Raw genomic sequence first — 19,601 nt, 5'->3', positions numbered from 1 at the left:
GCTCAGTGGAACAATTATATTCCTGTGGCTATTTGGTGGGAGGAGGTTTCTAATAGGCAAGAGGGTGAACGATCACGTGCCTCAGGAAATGGAGCATGGCTGTGCCTTCATTCTGTTAAATAAAGCAGAAACAAAGTCAGCATTGAATGGAAATGAAGTAGCTTCAAACCATAAATCACAGGATCATCTTCTCCCGTTTGGTGCCGTGACTGTGCTTGGTGGTGGGGCTGCCCAAGTGTGTTTTTCATTAGAATGACCTGGTCTGGGTTTCCTGGTGGGTGGAGAGTTGCTGTTTTTCAATGGCTCAGAGGTGGCCCTGAGGCTGTGTGGCCCCATGGGCTCCTGCTGTCACATGGTGGCCCTTCAGCATCGATCGCCTTCCCCAGGCTGCTGCAACTCCATTGACATCGACAGATACTGGATCAATAATTTACTGTTGAGTTCAGAGCCATGGGCTGGGTTAGAGCTGGAGCAGTGAAACAACAAAACGCGTTGGGAGCAAGCACAGGGGAGCAATTTCAGGAATCACAGAGAGGAAAGGCACGTGGTGGCTCGTGTTGGTGATGGTGGGGTGGAGAGCTGGTCCTTTTGGGACATTGGCTGGAATCTGGTGGGGTCCAGGAGTGCTTGGACTGCCCCTCTTGTGCCTCGTTATCCCATTGCTGTGCAGAGCTGGAGAATACAAGTAGGGAGAAGTGGCTTCCTGCTGCAGGAGTGTATTACAAAACCTCCCTGACATGAGCTCGGCTTCCAGCCTGGCTTTTAACACTTCACATGTTCTCCTGGCTTAGGCAAAAGTCTCTCCTTTTCAGGAGGGATTTCTCCACAGAAGGAGTGGTCAGGCATTGGAAGGGGCTGTCCAGAGATTGGTGGGGTCCCCATCCCTGGAGGTGTGCAGAGAATGACTGGACATGGCACTGAGTGCTCTGGGCTGGGTGGCAAGGTGGGCATTGCTCACAGGATGGACTTGATGAACTTGGAGGGCTTTTCCAGCCTCACTGATTCTGGGATTCTGGCTTGAAATGCTGTGCCAAATTTAGAGCAACTTCTGCCTTCCCCTTGCCTCAGCCTTGTCCTGTAACTGTTATTCCTGCCTAGTGGAGCACGCCAGAAAATGGGAGATTTTGAGGAGAATGAGCAGCCAAAGCTGGGACTTTGCTCCTTCCTGAACAGAGCCATTTCAAAATTCAGAGATCTTGCTGCCCTCTGAAAGTCAGTCCCATTCCATGCTTCTGGTATTCTGCCCCAGCCAGAAAGTGAGAGGAGTTTGTCATGAACTCTACTGAGAGGTGATTTGGGGAGGAATGTTTGTTGAGTACTGCCTAACACTGCTGAATTGTCCAGCTAGTGGTGGTGAAGTTACAGGAATAGCTACACAGGTGGTCCTAAAGTTGTGGAAATAAACCTTTGATTGCTGGAGAGGGGAGCAGTGAGTGGTGGGGAGTGAGCAGGGGAGGCTCAGGGGGGATTTTCCCCAGGCTGAGCCTCCTCAGTGTAAGGTCTCTGACACCCAGGTGGGAAAATGCCCTGGAAACAGGAGGTTGGATGGCAAATGTGGCCATTCCAGTGGCGTTCCCAGTTTCTGGCCTGTTGAGTGGAATCGGTGGCAGGATGGTGATGTCAAGACAGCCAGGAATAGCTGACAGGAGTGGAGGGAGGTGTTTGTCTGACCAGATATTCAGGGGGTGATGAGGAGGGGAGAAAAGTGTCCCTCCACAGGGAAAGCTGGGTTGTGTTCCAGCACACAGGAATTTTTAACAGAGCACTAGAAGGGAGCTGTTTATTCTCCCCCCCTTTCATATTTGCCCCCTTTGTACTCAAACCATCTGAGTGCTCCACAACAAGGAATTAATCCCCCCAAAATTACAGTGTAAAATAACCATTCCCTGACTCCTGTTTTATGGGTCATGGATGGGCTGAATGAACCGAACAAGGAATTAAGTTTGGGTTAGTGGCTGAACTCTTGCACAAAAGCTATTTTGAGCAGTTCTTTGTTCAGAAGTTGGAATTTAAAAGGGGGAAGTTGAAGCGCTTCAGGTTGTTTGGTTTGTGAACCTCCAAGTTCTGTGTGAGCTTGGAGATAACCACAGGTTGGCCTGGAGTAAGGACAGAATAGGGAGTTGGGGATGAACTAATTAACTAGGATTAACTAGTTCTGATTCTTGTAACTTACTGAGGGATGTTACTGAGGGCACCCAGCTGCTGGGAGGGAGGGAGGACCCTGCAGGAATCGGTCTTTAGTCACTCTTCATTAAAGTGTTGTTAATTAACAATGTTTTCTGTGTGGCCAGGTTAGACAGGGCTTGGAGCAGCCTGGGGTGGTAGAAGGTGCCCCTGCCCATGGCAGGAGGGGGAACAGAATGAGCTTTAAGGTCCCTTCAAACCCAAACCACTCAACCATTCGATGATTCTGATATTTTTCTGTTGCTGTTGGTTGCTTCTTCTCTTCCCTCTGTACATTTCTGTTCATTTTTTTTACTCTTAGAGGTGTGTGTGTGTCCAAGTTCAGGCCTTTCGTGGCCATTTCAATACCATGAGCATTTCCCTGCCCTTGACCTCTCCTGTTGAGCCAAGCACTGGGAACTCCCACGAGGTTTTACACAGGGTGGGGAAACACCCAGCACCAAGCAAAAAATGCTGCTTGGGAGTGGAAATATTTCCTTTTTCTTCCACTTTGTCGCATCAAATGTGCCATGAGAGCTTTCCTCAAGGAAAGGTCCCTCCTTCACTGCTGCTGGTCACAACACTGACCCTTCCCATTGATAAACTTGGCCTGTTCTGGACACAGGACTCACTGCAGGTGGGGATTGGAGGCTGAAAGCCACTTCCAGCCATGGATTTCCCCATGGGTGGATATTTTGGGTTTGCTTGGAGCCTTTTAGGCTCTCCTGCAGCAGGATTTCAGGGTGCTGTTCATCTACACCACGTTTTCCTTCCTGCCTCAATCCTCATGTTGGAATCAAGAGGCACCTGTGTCCATGTGGGTTCTATAAAAATTCACACAGAAGGTTCTCTCTGCCTCAAAGACACACTGTGAATGGCTGACTCTTGGTAATTAATAAAGGAAGAAGTGTATTAAAGCAAGGAAATTGCCTCAAAAGTGTTTTTTAATTTATTTTGATGATCAGCTTGAATAATTTATTGGAATATTTCATAATGTAGCAGTAAATGGACTGCTGGGAACATTTAGAAAAAAATAAGTAAGTCTTAGCAATTGGGCACCTCAGTGCAGCAGTTTCTGGTGGAAAATCTTTGGCCTTTGAGCAGTGTGTGTGTTGTGTGGCCCCAGATCCCAGCTCCCAGGATGAGTTCCTGGCTCCCTGGCAGTGGCTGGGAGCAGCAGTGCAGTGTCACCCCCAGTGCAGGGATCCATGGATCCCTAACCCAGTCACCTCTAGTGCAGCTCCCCTGCGTGCTGAGTCTCTGGCACTGCTGCTTTTGGCAGCGTGGTGCCGTTCCCAGTGCAGTTCTCCGTGGGTAAAACTGGAAAAAAACCGTGTCACAATTTTCAGAACCTTTCTCTTGGTAACAGGTTGAAAAACCTGGTGTGGGAAGGGCCAAAATAAATGCTGGGATATATCCACCAATCCCAGCAGGACCATTCCTGGTTGGAAAATAACATTTACAAGGTTTTTAGCTTCCAGAAGCTTTACCAGGCTCTCCTACTTCTCCTTGATGAAGATGAGGTGGAGCCACACATCTTACTTTGCCCATTACCTTAATGGGGGATCATTTATTGGGAAAACAGATGAAGTCAGGACAGGCAAGACCATCCCAAGGAGAGAGACCCTCAGGTCCCTGTTGTGTGTTGATGCTACACAAGGAGCAGCCCTGTAAGTAATTCCAGAATGCCAAAATGTGGAGAAGCTGCTGCCATGTGCAGCTGTGAACCAGATTTGGGGAGTGCTGTTGGTTTGTTGGGTTTGGTTGTGTTTTTCCCTTTAAATGGGCAGTCAGCTGAGTCGGTGCCTCCAGTTGTGGGTTGTGTAATTTTGCACAAATTCCTTCATGCCTTCATTTATTCCCTTTTTTATGCTGTGTCCCTGAGCTACTTTGGTTTCTAAATTCAGGCCTTACATATTTATCTGTGCCATTCAATTAGACCACATCCCCAATGCTGCTCTATAGTTTCACAGTATGTGGGAAATTTGGTAATTAAATGCATGCAAATGCTGCAAGAATAGAATAAATTAATTTTCCTTAATATCAGCAGGCCATTTGGTGATGTCTCAGAGATATTGTGACCAAGATACTGGCCCTTCTCTCCCCTTCTTGCCATCTTTTTTGAGTCTTTACTATTATTGCTCCAGAAATACCCAGTCAGGTTTATAGGAAGAGAATCCTGGCACTCTGGAATTACATAAGGAGGGAGATCTGTACTCCAGGATTTTTTGGATCTCCAAATAAAAACTGAGCTGGAGACAGCATTTGAGCCCTAGGTGTGTATTTCAGATTGATGTGAGGATCAGGGTGTGGAGGTTGTGTCACAGCAGTTGCAAGGGATAACCTGAGATCCCTCTCGATGGTTTGTACTGGCTGTTCCAGCTTTGGAAATGCCGTGCTGAGGGCTGGCACCTCCAGGTATTCTTCCCAAGGACTCTGTTATTTATTGGGTTTTTATTTGTTCCTGAAGCCCACTGCGCTCCAGAGAGTTGAGTTCAGCTTCCCTGAGCTCCTCCCACGTGAATCCAGCACCATCCTCATGGCCTGGGCAGGCTGGGGGTGCTTGACCTCATGCTGAAATAGCTGAATTTTAACAGTTCAACCCCGTGTCACAGTTTCCAAGGAATCTGAAAGTCATTTTTGTCTCCAGATCTTTAATATTTATTTGTATGCTGTGTTTGTGTTGCTTTAAAAGATCTGACCTTACTGCTTATCTTTTTCCTTGCTTGAGGGACCCTATCCCAGGCAGCTCTGAGATTCATTCTGTGCCACATCCTCACAGTTTTTGTGCCATATCCTCATGGTTTCTGTGCCATATCCTCATGGGTTTTGTGCCATATCCTCACAGGTTTTTGTGCCACATCCTCACAGTTTTTGTGCCATATCCTCATGGTTTTTCTGCCATATCCTCATGGGTTTTTGTGCCATATTCTCATGGGTTTTTGTGCCATATCCTCATGGGTTTTGTGCCACATCCTCACGGGTTTTTGTGCCACATCCTCACAGTTTTTGTGCCATATCCTCACAGGTTTTTGTGCCATATCCTCATGGTTTTTGTGCCATATCCTCATGGGTTTTTGTGCCATATTCTCATGGGTTTTTGTGCCATATCCTCATGGGTTTTGTGCCACATCCTCACGGGTTTTTGTGCCACATCCTCACAGTTTTTGTGCCATATCCTCACGGGTTTTTGTGCCATATCCTCATGGGTTTTTGTGCCATATCCTCATGGGTTTTTGTGCCATATCCTCACAGGTTTTTGTGCCATATCCTCATGGTTTTTGTGCCATATCCTCACGGGTTTTGTGCCATATCCTCACGGGTTTTGTGCCTTTCCTCTTGGATTTGGTGTTTGGGTCCCTCCCTGAGCACCGTGCCGGGGCTGGGTTCTCTTCCAGCCTGCAGCACTGCAGTGCTGTTGCATCAGTGCAGGGTTTCTGTCATCCCTCTCTCCCTTGGCCTCTTCTGGAGTGAGAGCAGGCTGCCGAGGTAGCAGCAGCTCAGAAGTGCAGGGTATTCCTGGTGTCCCTGCTGCTGGTTCTGGAGCTGGCACGAGGAGCAGAGCTGCAGAGCTCTGGTGGGCGGCTGCATTCGGGGGAACCAACTTCCTCCCAGCTCTGCTGTGAGCATGAAGTTGCTTTTCTGAGGGCTTTTTCCAGAATAGTTTGTGTTCAGGAGAGCCCAAGTTGGGGGGGCCACCAGTGGGGCTGGGGGAGATCCTACAAGTTGCTTCTTGCTTGTAGGACTCGTTGAAGTGGCACCTTGGGCAGTGGCAGGAGGGTTCATCCAGCTGTGGTGTGCACGTGCCTGGAGCTCATTTTGGGGATGAAACCAGCAGCTCTGCTCCTCACCCTGAGGCCTTCAGTTTTACCTTTCATATTTTCCAGACTCTGTACTGCATTGGTACAGAGCTCTGAACTTCATATGAAGTGTTTTAGCCAGTTCTCCTCACAGTTCAGACAGAGCAGTCCTTTTCCAGCCCCAGGACCAAGGACAGAGCTGCAGCTTCAGGCCCAAAAAGTGTAAACAACAGGGAATTAAAGAGAGAATCTGTGAGGATGGGACTGCATAACCTGGAGCTAGAACTGGACAATTAACCCAATATAGAAATGGACCAAAACTTATTAAAGTGTAGAAACTGGTGTCCATCTTGGGTGGAGTCACGGCCAGGCTCTTGTGCTGCCCAAGGTGGATCCATTGAGGAGATCCTTTTAATAAATCCATAATTTATTCTTTAACTGTGTCTAGCTCTGTTCCAGGAACCTCTCAAGGCGTCACCTACAGCTTCAGGGCCTGAAAAGTACAAATAAAAGTTTTTAATTGTATGAAATCTCGTGACTCTGAGTCCGTCCTGGGTGGACAGTGAGCCAAGAGCCAATGAGCCATCTTGGGCATAGCCCTGGCCAGGCTCTTGTGCTGCCCAGAGGGGATCCTGTAGAGGCCTTTTGAGTAATAAATTCCTGCTTTATTCTTCATCTAGCTCTGTTCCAAGGCATCTCCTCCATGGGGCTGTGACGAGCGGGGCTCCCCATGCCTCTGCCCGTGCTGTTCTCACCTGGTGCCCGTGTTTTCTGCCCGCAGAGCTGACCTGCCCGGGGTGCAACATCTCTAAAGAAGCTGCTGCAGGATGAAAAGATGGCAGCGCGGCTGCTCGCACCACCAGGCCCCGAGAGTTTTAAACCCTTCACTCCGGAGTCCCTGGCCAACATCGAGAAACACATCGCGGAGCTGAAGAAGAAGCAGCGCTCCAAGCAGGACAGCAGCCACCGGGACGACGATGAAGACAGCAAACCAAAACCAAACAGTGACCTTGAGGCGGGCAAGAATTTGCCTTTCATCTACGGGGACATCCCTAAAGGGCTGGTTGCTGTGCCACTGGAGGACTTTGACCCTTATTATATGACCCAGAAAGTGAGTCTGCAAGGAAGGAGTTGCTAAAGCGCCTTTTTTTCCTTGGGAGCTTACAGGTTTGGGTGTGGTTTGAAGAGAAGATAAAGGAAGGGAGTCTTGGATGGGGATGGTTTGGTTGCTTTGTTTTCTTATATGTTTTTCTGTGGGGTTTAATAGAGGTGATATGATTGCCTCTATCACATCAGTCTTTAAGGGTGGAGTTAGGAGAGCAAGCTCTGGAAACTAAAAATAGTTCAGGTAGTGCTAATGTGCCAATTTTAACCATCAGGGCAATAAGAAGAATTTAATTGAGAGGTAACAGTAAAGGTTTCAGTGTGTATTTCATCACCTACATGGAATTCAGTCTGAAGTTGATGGTTATGAAGCACTGGGTCACCGAATCATGGCAAAAAAGGAGACTAATTAACTCACTTTCATCTTAATTTTTATTTGTCTAAGGTGATGTAGCAGGAAGCATTTATGGGTGCTGAGGTGTTCGAAGAAATGGTATCATGAGGGAGTGGTTGACAAACTGCTGGGGATGAAGGGGAGAGATCTGCTGGTGATGAAATGAGGAACACGGTCACTGATTTTATTCGAAGGCAAAACCGAAGTTTTTAGTGTTTAATTTCATTGCTTTCTTTGATACAAGTCCAATTGAGGCAGCTGAGGCAGTCACCATCTCAGCTGAGGCTCGGCTGTGCCTCTGGGGGAGCTGCAGGTTGAGCTGTGATGTGGCTGTTCAGGACTCAGAATTGGCTGCGTGTGCAATCTGTGTCATGGGTGACCAATGAGTTTGGTCAGAGTTTGGTCAGAGTTTGGTCAGAGTTCTTGTTGGGACAGACGTTTGTGCCACACTCAGAAGGGACTCTGAGGCTGGCAGGGCATCATTCACGTGAAATCAGCTGAATGTGGGGAGTGATGAGTGTAACTCACCCTTCTTTACTGTGTTCACACTGATTAATTTAATTAATTAATCAGTCAATTAATCCTTGTGTCCAGAGTGCTGAGGGCAGGTTCTGAGTCAGAACAGGGCTGTGAAATTTGGGGATCTGTGTCCTGCATGGTGGTGCCCAGCTGATGTGCTCCTCCAGGAGAATGCACTACCAGGAGCTGCTGTGGGAAGAGGGCAGCTTAGGCTCCAAAATTTGCCCTGAACCGGGACAAATATCCTCAGGAATACTCTTTTATTTATTAAACAAATATTTTCTCTTTATTCAACCAATCTGGCTCTGATGAGAGCAGGTCATGGACTTGCAGGATTGGGGTTGGGAGGGACCTTAGAGCTCATCCAGTGCCACCCCTGCCAGGCACAGGGAACACCTTTCCCTGTCCCAGGCTGCTCCCAGCCCTGTCCAGCCTGGCCCTGGGCACTGCCAGGGATCCAGGGGCACCCACAGCTGCTCTGGGCACCTGTGCCCACCCTCCCCACCCTCACAAGAGAACTCCCAAGGCCTCTCAACCCACTTTTCAACCACAGAGGTGTTGGGAAATGTCTGTGGTCCCACTGCCAGAGTGCTGCAGCCTCTCTGTGTCTGTGAGGTGGAGGGGTGGTGGCAGTGGGAGAATTGGGCTGATTTGTGGTTTTTTCTGGCTGAAGGAGGGGGGCAGCGCTCCCTGGTTCTCAACGTTCCACCCCAAAAGGAGGCACAGGGAACCCCCTTATCCCTCCTGCTGCATCCGTCTCCCTCCGCCTTTGCCTCCCAACACGAGGCTATTAATAACCCTTTCATTTTGAGAGGAAGAAATGAGCTGCATTCCCCCTCTGAAGGCATCTGTCACATCTCTGGGAGCGCCGTGTGGAATCCTTGGCGGGCTGAGATGCAGAGAAAATTCTGGAGATGGGACCAGAGCCCTCCCAGCCCTGCTGACCTCAGCAGGGTCTGGCTCTCCCCACACACCCTGAATCCTCTGCTCCCTGAATCCTCTGCTCCCTGAATCCTCTGCTCCCTTCCTGTCGTGTCCACCTCAGCGTGGCCTTGCCTTAGTGCTCCTTGCTGCTTCCAATAGTCAGTGACTTTCCACAAAGAATTTTTTTTTTAAGGCCATTAAAAAAGGCCCTTCTCTGAATCATCAGGAATTACGAATCTGCTTGAATCATGGGAAGTTTTCCAAGATTTTTTTTCCCCCCCCCACCCGCCCTTCTCCAGAAGGTTTTGCATCACAGGTCTTTGCTTTTGCAGCGTGCACAGGGACAAATCAGCTGGTTGCTTTTCCCTGCAGGAGGACACGGTGATCTTGGTTTGTCTAAGGAAACTGAAACTGCATTTTAACAGAGCAGCTGAACCTCCCAGCACCTGTAAAGTGATATTTAAAGGAGAAACAGTGTGACCTGGAAACAGAAGCGTGGCACAGGGAGGCACAAGCCCTGGGTTTGTAGCCCAGCAATGGTTTTGTCCAAGGTGCTGCTCTTTTCTCTGCTCAGCTTTGCAGTATGGGAGTCACAGAATCCCGGGATCCCTGACGTTGGAAAAGACCTTCAGGATCAAGTTCAGCTCTGGACACATTCTAACCCCTGAGTGTCATGAAGTGAGGGGTAAATCATGGCTCTGAGGAGAATCTGGAATCCCTTTGCTCACAGGCAGCAGGTTTGGGAGCTGCTTTAGCTCCCTTTTGTCTCTGTGTAAGGACCAGAAAGAATTTTTTAATGGTTTCTTGTTTTACAACTTGTAATGGCTTTCCAGTTCCTGGGTAGGAGCAATAGTTACCCATTTTTATTATGGAAACCCAAACCATTTCAATTCATATAGCCAAAAGGCAGGTACATGAACTTCCTCGTTCACACATGCAAACAAAATTCAGGAAAAACCCCGTGTGAGCAGCCCAGCCTTGGGAGCAGAGCAGCCTCATGGCCTTGAATCCTTCAGTGTTTATTAAGGCATCAGGGCCATCTTCCTTTTCCATTCCTACAGTCAGGATTTCCATTTTGGAGGTTTTTCCATCCTCTACACCTCTCTTTCCTTGTGATCCATTCATGGTCCAGCCCATCCCTGCTCAACACCTCCTCACCCTGTTCTGGACGTGGCCTTTGCCAGGCTGGAATTCTCCATTTCCAGTTCCCTCGAGTTCCATCCCTGCTGCAGAATGAGCTGAGGGTTCTCCTTTGCTTTCTGCAAAGGCTGCAGTGATGAGGCAGCAGAAGGCCCCTGGATATTCTGTGAGCTGAGGGGCTGTGGATAAGCTTAGGTGGATGGATTTCAGTGGGAAAAGGAAGAGTGTCCACACACACACACAGGTGAGGACTGAGGGTCCTGGGATGCCCGAGGTCACCTACGGCTGCCACAGGAGCACCTGAGGATCTCTCCAGAGCCTTCGTGCCAAGGGAGTGACTTGCAGCTTTGTCAAGTCACATGCCAGGTTTGGAATCGGGCCCCGTGGGTCCAGAATGTCACCTTGGCCCAGGAAAATCGCAGGGATGTGAGGGCCCAGCTGCAGGAGGCACGGCTGGCTCTGGAATGTGCCTCAGGAGCCTTGGCCCGTGTGCCTGCAGGGAGAGCTGGTGACTCTGCAAGGTCACGGCACCACTCCTGGGTTTGCATTTCAGTGAAGTCACCAAAACAGAGGAGAGAGTCAGGAGCATCCCAAAAACCAGAGTTTTATTCTTATTTCCAGCGTCTCATTGCCTTTCCCAGGTCCTGAGTGCTTTAATGGTGTTTTTTCTTCCACTCTGTCTCTCCAATTGGCTTCAGAGGAGCAGGAAAAGTGAGTGTGGAAGGGAAAGAGTGAAGAAAGGAGATTGGATTCCCTGGCAGGCAGGGAGTGTTCTGCAGCCCTGTCCAGGTGTTGGAGGGAAGGCAGAGTGGGATGGAGCTGTTGGTGCTCCAGGCATGCAGTGCTGGGATCAGGGAGTGCCAAGTGTGGAATCTGTTCCCATCTCCTCAGTAACTGCAGCCCACTCCTGATGGGGAAAGGGTGGAGAGTTGTTCCTGGCCAGGAGGTGGGGAGTGGATTTCCTTGCACAGGCAGATTGTGGGGTCCTTAAAACTTAAAAATCAGGGACTCCCTCCAGCAGCTCCACATCCTCCCAGGGCTGGGGCAGCTCTGCAGGTGAGGTCTCACCTGAGCAGGGCAGAGGGGCTCAGCCCAGCCTTGGGGGTTCCTTGGGCACCTCAAACCCTTCTGCCCAGGGCTGTTCTCAGGACTGATCGTGTCTGCAATTCTTCAGGGTTTGCTGTGAATTCCTTTTCCAGCGCCCCAGTGGCTCGCTCAGGGTGTCACCAGGAAGTCACTGCTCATGGTGTCGCTGCTGCAGGAATGTGCTCCCATATGTTCTGAGGCTGTTCCTGAAGCTGTTTGCTTCTGAGATCTCCTGCCCACTCCCCCTCGCTCCTCAGCCATTCCAGAGCTGCTCAGTGGCAAACCTGCAGGAAGCAGGAATGTTTTAAATCTTGCTGGAGCTGGAATGATTCTTGCCATCCCCCAGTTGGTTCTGTTGCTCTCCCAAGCACAGTCATCACTTTGCAGATTGATTTTTATGAAACCTTCTTTTTGTGAAAAAGGTTTTGGTGAGTCCTGAGGAACTTGATGGAAACTAAAGAGGATGGAGTTTTTTCACAGCTCTAACAACAAAGGGAGGCTTTGGGGAGTCCAACCAGACAAAACCATCTCTAAAACTGACTGCAAAATACCTTTTTCCAGGTATCACCTTCCTCTGAGTTTTGAGCTTTGCTTCAGCACATCTTAAAAGCTCTTAAGGATGTTCTTGGCCCAGATCCAGAAAATGTTTTAAGAGCTTGCAGCCATTTTGAAATGGAGTTTTAATGTGTCAGCAGCAGAATGGAAAACTGGGAGAGGGTTTAAATTGCCAAACACTTTTTGGCTTTTGGGCTTTTCTTTCTATTGACAAGAGCAAGTGGAGATTTACTCTGGATTTTATAGGGTACACAGGGGAATGGTGGATCTCAGAACTGTCGTAATCCATGAGCAGATTGGAATTCTGACACCTCACTGTGCTGAAAGGCCCAGGGATGATGGCCTTTGCAGGCAGGAGCAATTCAACAGGTTTTGTGGTCTAAAAGGAGAAATCTGGGCAGAGCACAGGGAGAAAATGAGGAACTGCCTTGGGTGCAGTCGCATAACAGGTGAGGGAAGAACGTGGAGTTCACGTTTGATAGGAAATGGGATGGAAACTTAAATTTCTTCATGGAAAGAGTGGTCAGGCATTGGAAGGGGCTGCCAAGGGAGGTTTGGAGTCCCCATCCCTGAGATTTCCAAGGAATGATTGGACTCTCAGCACTCTGGGGGGTTTGGGAAGTTCCTGTCTTCTTCCAGCTCCCCTTGCCCCATGTAATGTCCAGCATGGTCCTGCTGGGTGGTTCATTGCTCAAAAGGTGTGGGAGAGCTGGGAGATCCTTTCTAAAGAGATTTAAAAAGGAAGGGGATGTGGGTCCTGGAAAGTTTGTGGTGTCAGGGACGGGGGCAGAGCTGATTCCTAGAATTGGGTGTCCCCTGAGCACTCTGTAATGGCAATTCTGCAAAACTTTGGGCCTTTTAGGGGCTTTGTCCATGCCAAGGTGATCTGGTCGTTAATTCTTGGTGCTGCAATTTAAGAGCTGTCCAGGGCTGTCTTTAAAGTGCTTTGGTGGGGATGCATTAGTGGTTCTGCTAACAAACCTTCCTCTCTCTGTGCTGAACCACAATCTGATTTTGATTTCCTTTGCAAATAATTTACTGCTCAATGGTCTAATTGAACCAAACGAGCTCAAACACATTGTTCCATTGACGAGGAACATGACAAATTTCCTAGGAGTGAGCCTCCTGGGGAAGCCTGTGCTGGCAGAGAGCCCTGGTGGATTCCCTGGGGCTGGGCTCTGAGCTCAGGGCTGTGCCAGATGGGGGCTGCAGACAGGAGTGAGTCCAGCTGTGCTTTGGGGCCATCCTGGGGAGGATAAAAACGGGATAGATGGGGCCAGGGAAGGGGCTTTGGCTTCCCAGTGCACACAGATTGCATTGTTCCCCCTGGTTGGGATGGTGTGGGAAGCACCCACAGACCCAGTTTGCCCCTGATGCTCCTGGTGCTGCTCTCTGCAGGGAGATGGACCAGCAGAATTCTGCCCCATGCCCACATGGATCATTGCACAGGTTCTGAATGGAGAAATGGGCCTGAAATTCCTTCCACAGGTTCTGAATGCAGAAATGGGCCTGAAATTCCTTCCACAGGTTCAGAATGGAGAAATGAACCTGAAATTCCTTCCACAGGTTCTGAATGCAGAAATGGACCTGAAATTCATTCCACAGGTTCTGAATGGAGAAATGGACCTGAAATTCCTTCCACAGGTTCTGAATGCAGAAATGGGCCTGAAATTCCTTCCACAGGTTCAGAATGGAGAAATGAACCTGAAATTCCTTCCACAGGTTCTGAATGGAGAAATGGGCCTGAAATTCCTTCCACAGGCTCTGAATGAAGAAATGAACCTCACATTTTCATTAGCTCTGTAGGGAAAAGCAGTGAGGTTGCTGTGCTGGGCATGGTGGGTGACCTGTAGACATTTTGGTCCTCTTTGCCTGTCAGTCTGTCTTTCCAGGGATTTGTTGTGGTTGTTTGGGAAGTGTGGCAATTCACTTGTGGGGAGTTTTGAATAAGTTTGAGACAAGACCTCTGAGTTGTTTCAGTGATGCAGTTTATTTTCTTATTTTTTGCATAAGTGAGAAGGGTGAGCTCAGCTCACATTGTTACAGCAGAATTCAGGAAGTCACAAGACCCTTGGTTACAAGACCTTTTAAAGGGTTATTAACCAATGAAACACTGCTAGCAAAGATATTTATTTCTATTTTTGACCCAGTCCTTAAATATTTCATTTTATGGAGCCATACTGCAGTGTAAACTTTCCTAGCCAATCATGTTATAACACACAAACCTATAGTGCTATATTCTAAACTCCTTCTTTACCTCTGTAACTACTTCTATTTTTTCCTACATCCTAAATTCTGAAACTTCAAACTTTTCTTTCCTTAGCTTAACATGTCTCTACTTTAAACCCACACTCTCCCCTCTAACACTTCAGTTTAAAGGCCTTTTCCAAGGTCTCAGATCAAGTCTTGTGTTTAATTTTAAATCTCAGCTTACAAGCCCCAAATTGTAAGAGTTCTTTGCGTTTCAGATTCCAGCAGGAGGGAGGCAGGGGCTGTTCCAGATCTGCTCCTGAGGCTCTGGGGAGCTGGGTTCCCGTCCTTAGGAAGGAATAATGGGGAATAATGGGAGAGCAGAGAGGGGCTTGGGTGGGAGGTTTGGCTTCTGCCCTGCCTGGGGTCTCACATTAAATGGATTTTTGGGGTAGAATTACCCCTGGTGTCCTGGTGGGTGATGCCTGTGATGTTCAGGTGTGTTCTACCCTAATGGGAGCTTCATAAAGGAGATTATTTTAAAAAAATAACCAACAGAAAATGCTATTTTTTTTACCCTGGAATCCTGTCTACTTTGTATAATTCCTGCTATGATTTTCCGGCATTAACTCTCTCTCTTTCTCTCTCTTTCTTTTTTTCTCTGCAGACCTTTGTAGTACTAAACAGAGGGAAAACACTCTTCCGATTTAGTGCCACACCTGCCTTGTACATTTTAAGTCCTTTTAATCTGTTTAGAAGAATAGCTATTAAAATTTTGATACATTCATATCCTTTTTACCACTGAATTACCTTTGTGGATTTGTTGAAAAATCTCTTAGCTGTTGTCTTTTGCTAATCTTTTCCATTTATTGAAAATCTCTTAGCTGTTGTTGTTTGCTCAGTTCAAATATAAATGCCTCAGAATATGCAAAAAATCCACATTTTTACTGGAGGAAAAAGCAGTTCTTTAGCCACATCCAATGAAGGGAAATTCTCCTTTATTTTCCCTGTTCACACACGTGGATGAGTTTTGGAACAGATGTAATTTAAGGTTGTGCTGCACGTGAAGGAGTTAGGCTTTAGAAGCTACTGAAATGGTTAAATTGAATTAAACTACAATGAAATAAATGCTGGAATGTTACATAGGAATAAATAGAGTGATTATCTGGAGAACAAACCACAGCCACCTTGTCTGTAATCAGACACTGCCTCATTTCTTGCTCTTTTGGCATCTCTCAAGCATCCTCCTAATGGCAGAGCTCTTCCAGAGTGCCCCATTGCGGAGCTTTGGAAGCCCCACCTGATGCTGTTCCTAGGAGAAAAGCAATGCACTTTATTGACTTCTGAGCTGCTTCACCCTCTTTATTTATTTATTTTTAGAAAATGGATCTAAAATGGAATCACATCCACATGGTTCAGAGGCTTCTACAATCTCCCTTCCTGTATCTCAGATGGAGGAAAAGCTTTTCCATCTTGTCAGAGTGGACCCGGGAATGTTTTCCTTGGCTCTGGTGGCCTTTCCTCCCCCTGGATGTGCAGCTGAGGGGTGAATTCCTGTCAGGCTGAGCCTGAGGTGCTGCTGGAGCCTCTGGGGTCTGCTTGAGTCTCCTGAAATAATTTTGGAAGTCAAATACCTGGATTTCACCACTCTGCTCCTAATTCAGGAGTTACTGAATAGATGGATTTGGGGGCAAGGTTTCCTTTAGGCCTCTGGATTGAGTTGCTGAGGCATAGCAGAAAATATTAACATTGATTTATACAAAACTAATTTTAAAAGTATATTAAATTTATATAACCCAGAAGATTTGCCAAATGGCGACACAAAATGCTATTTATGTAGTCATATATATTATATAGTATATATAGTTATCATTATATATAGTTATATGGGTATATATATACATAAATATAACTATATATGTATATATAATTATGTAGTATATATGTGATGTAGTATATAAATAGTACATATAATAGAATATATAAAAATATACTGTATATATTTATATTTACATTGTGTATATAGTTTATATTTATATAGTATATAAATATTGTATATAATACAGTCTATATAGCATATAGTATCTATGTTATATAGTATATAAATACAGTATAAAAAAATATGTAGTATGTAGTTATAAATAGTATATAGTGTATAAATGTTATCTATAATACAGTGTATACAGTATATAGATATTCTATGTAATACAATACATTAACATAAAATATAAATAAAAATATAAAATAATATAATATATAAATATACATATATAAATATACAAATATATAAATATAAATATATAATATATATATGAATAAAAATAATATAAAATAATATAATATAATTAAAAATATAAATAATCTTATTTCCCAGTACTGCTGGGAAATATTAGCAGCCCACAGGGAATAGCCTGGAAATGTTGGATTTTCCTCCAGTCAGTGACCCTTGGGGAATTGAGGGGATTTAAAGAGTCCCTGTGTGTCCCTTTGCTCCTTGACTCTGTCCCACAGTATTTAGCATGATCATTATGTGCACTATTTTGACCAACTGTGTATTCATGACTTTTAGTAACCCGCCAGAATGGTCAAAGAATGTGGAGTAAGTAGAAGCATTTAATTACCAAATATGTGTTTGTAAGAACCTCCCAAAATGCTGAGTTTGTTCCTTTGAGGACCCTGTTCCTCCCCGTGCTTTTTTTTTTTTTTTTTTTTTTTTTGCATGTTCCCCATGTTTTGGGGTTTTTTTCCTTCTTTGTGTTTTTTGTGGGTCTTTTTATTTTTGGTTTGGTTTGTTTTTTGGATTTTTGGGGGTTTTTTTGGGTTTTTTCTGTGGTTTTTTTTTTGAGGTTTTTTTTGTTTGTTTGTTTTGTTTTGATTTGGGTTTTTGTGTTTTGTGTGGGTTTTGTTTTTTATTTTTTCCCTTCATCTTTTGGCGCCTTTTATTTAAACCAAAGTCTTTACAATTCACCTTTTTTTTTCTCCCCCTTACTAAAATGACATTTTCCTCCTCCCAGGTACACATTCACCGGGATTTATACGTTTGAATCACTCGTGAAAATCATTGCCAGAGGTTTCTGTATAGATGGCTTCACCTTCCTGAGGGATCCCTGGAACTGGCTGGATTTCAGCGTCATCATGATGGCGTAAGTTGTGTTTTTCCAGGGATTTCTGTGCCTGGGAGGGAGCAAGGCCTTAGCAAAAGAGTAGGTTTATAAAGGAAAAAAAAAAAATCAAGGAAAACTTCAATGAACCCCCTTGATTTTTCCAAGGAAAGTTTTAGCCTGGTGGGATTTCAGCTTTAAACTGCAGCAGCACGGAGTTAGTGGGGTTGGTACTGCAAAGAAAAAATAGGATTTTCTGTAAATTGCCTTGATTAATACAAGATTTTCAGTGGTTCATGCACCCGAGGGCCAGATCAGCATAGGAACCAAATATCTTCAAATTCCAGTCCCTACCTCTCCTTCCTTGGGCTGTGACTGGAGGCTGGACTGTGATTAACCCATTAATCACCTGCTAATAAGCCATGATTAACCCCTTTCCCATGAAGCTGCAGTGTCAGAAAGGAGACATTTGATTTTCCTTCCTCGTTTTTCTTCTCTTGGGCTGGATTGGGCTGATGCTGAGGATCATGGGCATGTCTGAGTCACATCAGGAAACACACCCAGAGCCCAGTGTGGGTGCACACAGACCAAATCCCACCTGGCCATTTGCAATCCCTTCATTTCTCCAGAAATTACCAAATCCCAGCAGTTTTAAGGCATTGGTCTGCAAGGAATGTCCCAAATCCCCCAGTGGGGATTGTAACCCTTTCCTTTCCAGAGGCCAGGCTTAGCCTGTAGGCTCTGTACAATTCTTTTTGTGTCAAGGGCATTATTTAAACCCCACTAAGAGCTTTTCGAAGCCCTTGAGGCCTTTCTGCAGCAGGAAAAATCTTGAATATTGAGCACTTCTTTGCTTTTTCATAGCAAGTTTCTCCCCACACGGCACAGAGGAAATATTCTCTAAGCTGGGGTAAAATATAAAATATAATATATAAAATAACATATAAAATATATAATATATAAAAATATATATAATATATAAAATATATATAATATATAATATATAATATATACTTTGCACTAAGCCTCTTCTCCCCTGTGTACCTTGGGTTTATCTGCTTGGAAAAAGAGAATCAAACCTTCCTGTGGCTCACAAGCAGACATTGAAGCAGAAAGGATTAAAAATGGAGGATGCTAATTAAAATGAAGGATGCTAATTAAATGGAAGGATGTTAATCAAAGCAGAAGATGATTATGTTTTCTTAAAAAACATGAAGTGAAGCGAATATTCCTGAAACCCCCGATCGGAGGTACAGTCATGGAATCATGGATTGGTTTGGGGTGGAAGGGACCTTAAAGCTCATCCGGGCCCATGGGCAGGGACATTTCCCACTAGCCAAGGATGCCCAGGGTGGTGTCACCAAATCTCCTCAAATAATTGGCATTTTTACAATTGTCTTCTGTAGACATTCAAAATTCCAAATTCTCTCTAGGACTGTGTGGAGTTTGGGGCACCATGGTATGAAAACCATCTGAAGCTGTAGGAGAGGGGCCAAAGCAGGGCCAGGAGGCTCTGGAGGAGTGGCTGAGGGCTCTGCGTGTGTTCAGCTGGAGAAGAGACTGAGGGGAGACTCATTGGGGGCTGCAGCTTCATCCCCAGGGGCAGCTCCCATCTCTGCCCCCCATGACCAGGGACAGGACACCAGGGCACCACTGCAGCTCTGCCAGGGGAGGGAAATCAGGGAAAGATTGTCCTGCCAGAGGGTGCTGGGCACTGCCCAGGCTCCCCAGGCAATGGGCACAGCCCCGAGGCTGCCAGAGCTCCAGGAGCTGCTGCCAGGGATGCCCAGGGTGGGATTGCTGGGGTGTCTGTGCAGGGCCAGGAGCGGCCCTGGATGATCCTTGGGGTCCCTTCCAGCCCAGGACATTCCATGATTCCAGGTGAGGATGGGTACCCAACCAAGTGCCTGGCTGAGGAACAGAGAGACTTAAACCACACTTTCCCCCTGCACCTTTGTCTCTGTCTTTCTCTTCAATGCCAATTCTGAAGCATTTTAAATCACAAGCTGTTTCCTACAAGCAGACAATTTGTGCGAAGGAAGGTGACCCCAACGGTGCCATTAACTCTGGTTTAATTCTGCAGGTATATAACAGAGTTTGTAAACCTAGGCAATGTTTCAGCTCTGCGCACTTTCAGGGTTCTGAGAGCTTTGAAAACTATTTCTGTAATTCCAGGTAAGGCGGCCCCGGTTGGTGTTTAGCTGTCGGGTACAGGCCCCTGTGAGTGATGTATTGCTTTGTCTGTAGTTGTTGTTTTATTTTGGTGTGTGTATTGTCATGGTGTTTTTTGTGTGTGACCTCCCTCATTGCAGATATGTCACAGAGTTTGTGGACCTTGGGAATGTCTCAGCATTGAGAACTTTCAGAGTTCTCCGAGCTTTGAAAACTATCTCTGTAATTCCAGGTGAGAACCATTCAGCATTAAAGGCTGGGCTTGTGTGTGTCTCCTCTCTGTATCTCCCCTCCCCTCCTGCACTGCTCATTCCTCAGAAATGGCGCTGGGATTCTTTGGATGGGATTTGCAGTCTGTGGAACAAAGCAGTTTGAAATCAAGGCTCCTGGGCCATCAAATTTTGGGATGAACGGGCTGTTACTCCATATTTTTCTGTCCCTTTTTATGCACAT

At 46.3% G+C, this 19,601-nt stretch overlaps 1 protein-coding gene across 50 annotated transcripts in view; it reads left to right on the top strand.

The window, feature by feature from the left end:
* Positions 1-19,601, top strand: part of SCN8A (sodium voltage-gated channel alpha subunit 8) — a 58,372-nt gene that overhangs the window by 2,268 nt on the left and 36,503 nt on the right. For 49 of the 50 annotated variants that reach the window (XR_013185862.1, XR_013185877.1, XR_013185873.1 and 46 more), the window contains exons 2-6: positions 6,745-7,074; positions 14,543-14,662; positions 16,386-16,474; positions 16,890-17,018; positions 19,060-19,151. Coding sequence is in view for 2 of the 50 variants with exons in the window: in XM_077192663.1 (XP_077048778.1) it covers positions 6,799-7,074; positions 14,543-14,662; positions 16,386-16,474; positions 16,890-17,018; positions 19,060-19,151 (706 nt within the window). In the remaining 48 variants the exon portion in view is untranslated. Of the gene's footprint in view, positions 1-6,744; positions 7,075-14,542; positions 14,663-16,385; positions 16,475-16,889; positions 17,019-19,059; positions 19,152-19,288; positions 19,381-19,601 lie in introns of all 50 variants that reach the window. The other variant, XM_077192664.1, reaches the window with a different exon arrangement.

This window comes from Agelaius phoeniceus, chromosome 35, assembly GCF_051311805.1.
Source record: "Agelaius phoeniceus isolate bAgePho1 chromosome 35, bAgePho1.hap1, whole genome shotgun sequence".
In the NCBI taxonomy this organism is placed as follows: Eukaryota; Metazoa; Chordata; class Aves; order Passeriformes; family Icteridae; genus Agelaius; species Agelaius phoeniceus.
The sequence above is the reverse complement of the archived record's forward strand: the minus strand, read 5'-3'. Positions and strand labels throughout refer to the sequence as shown.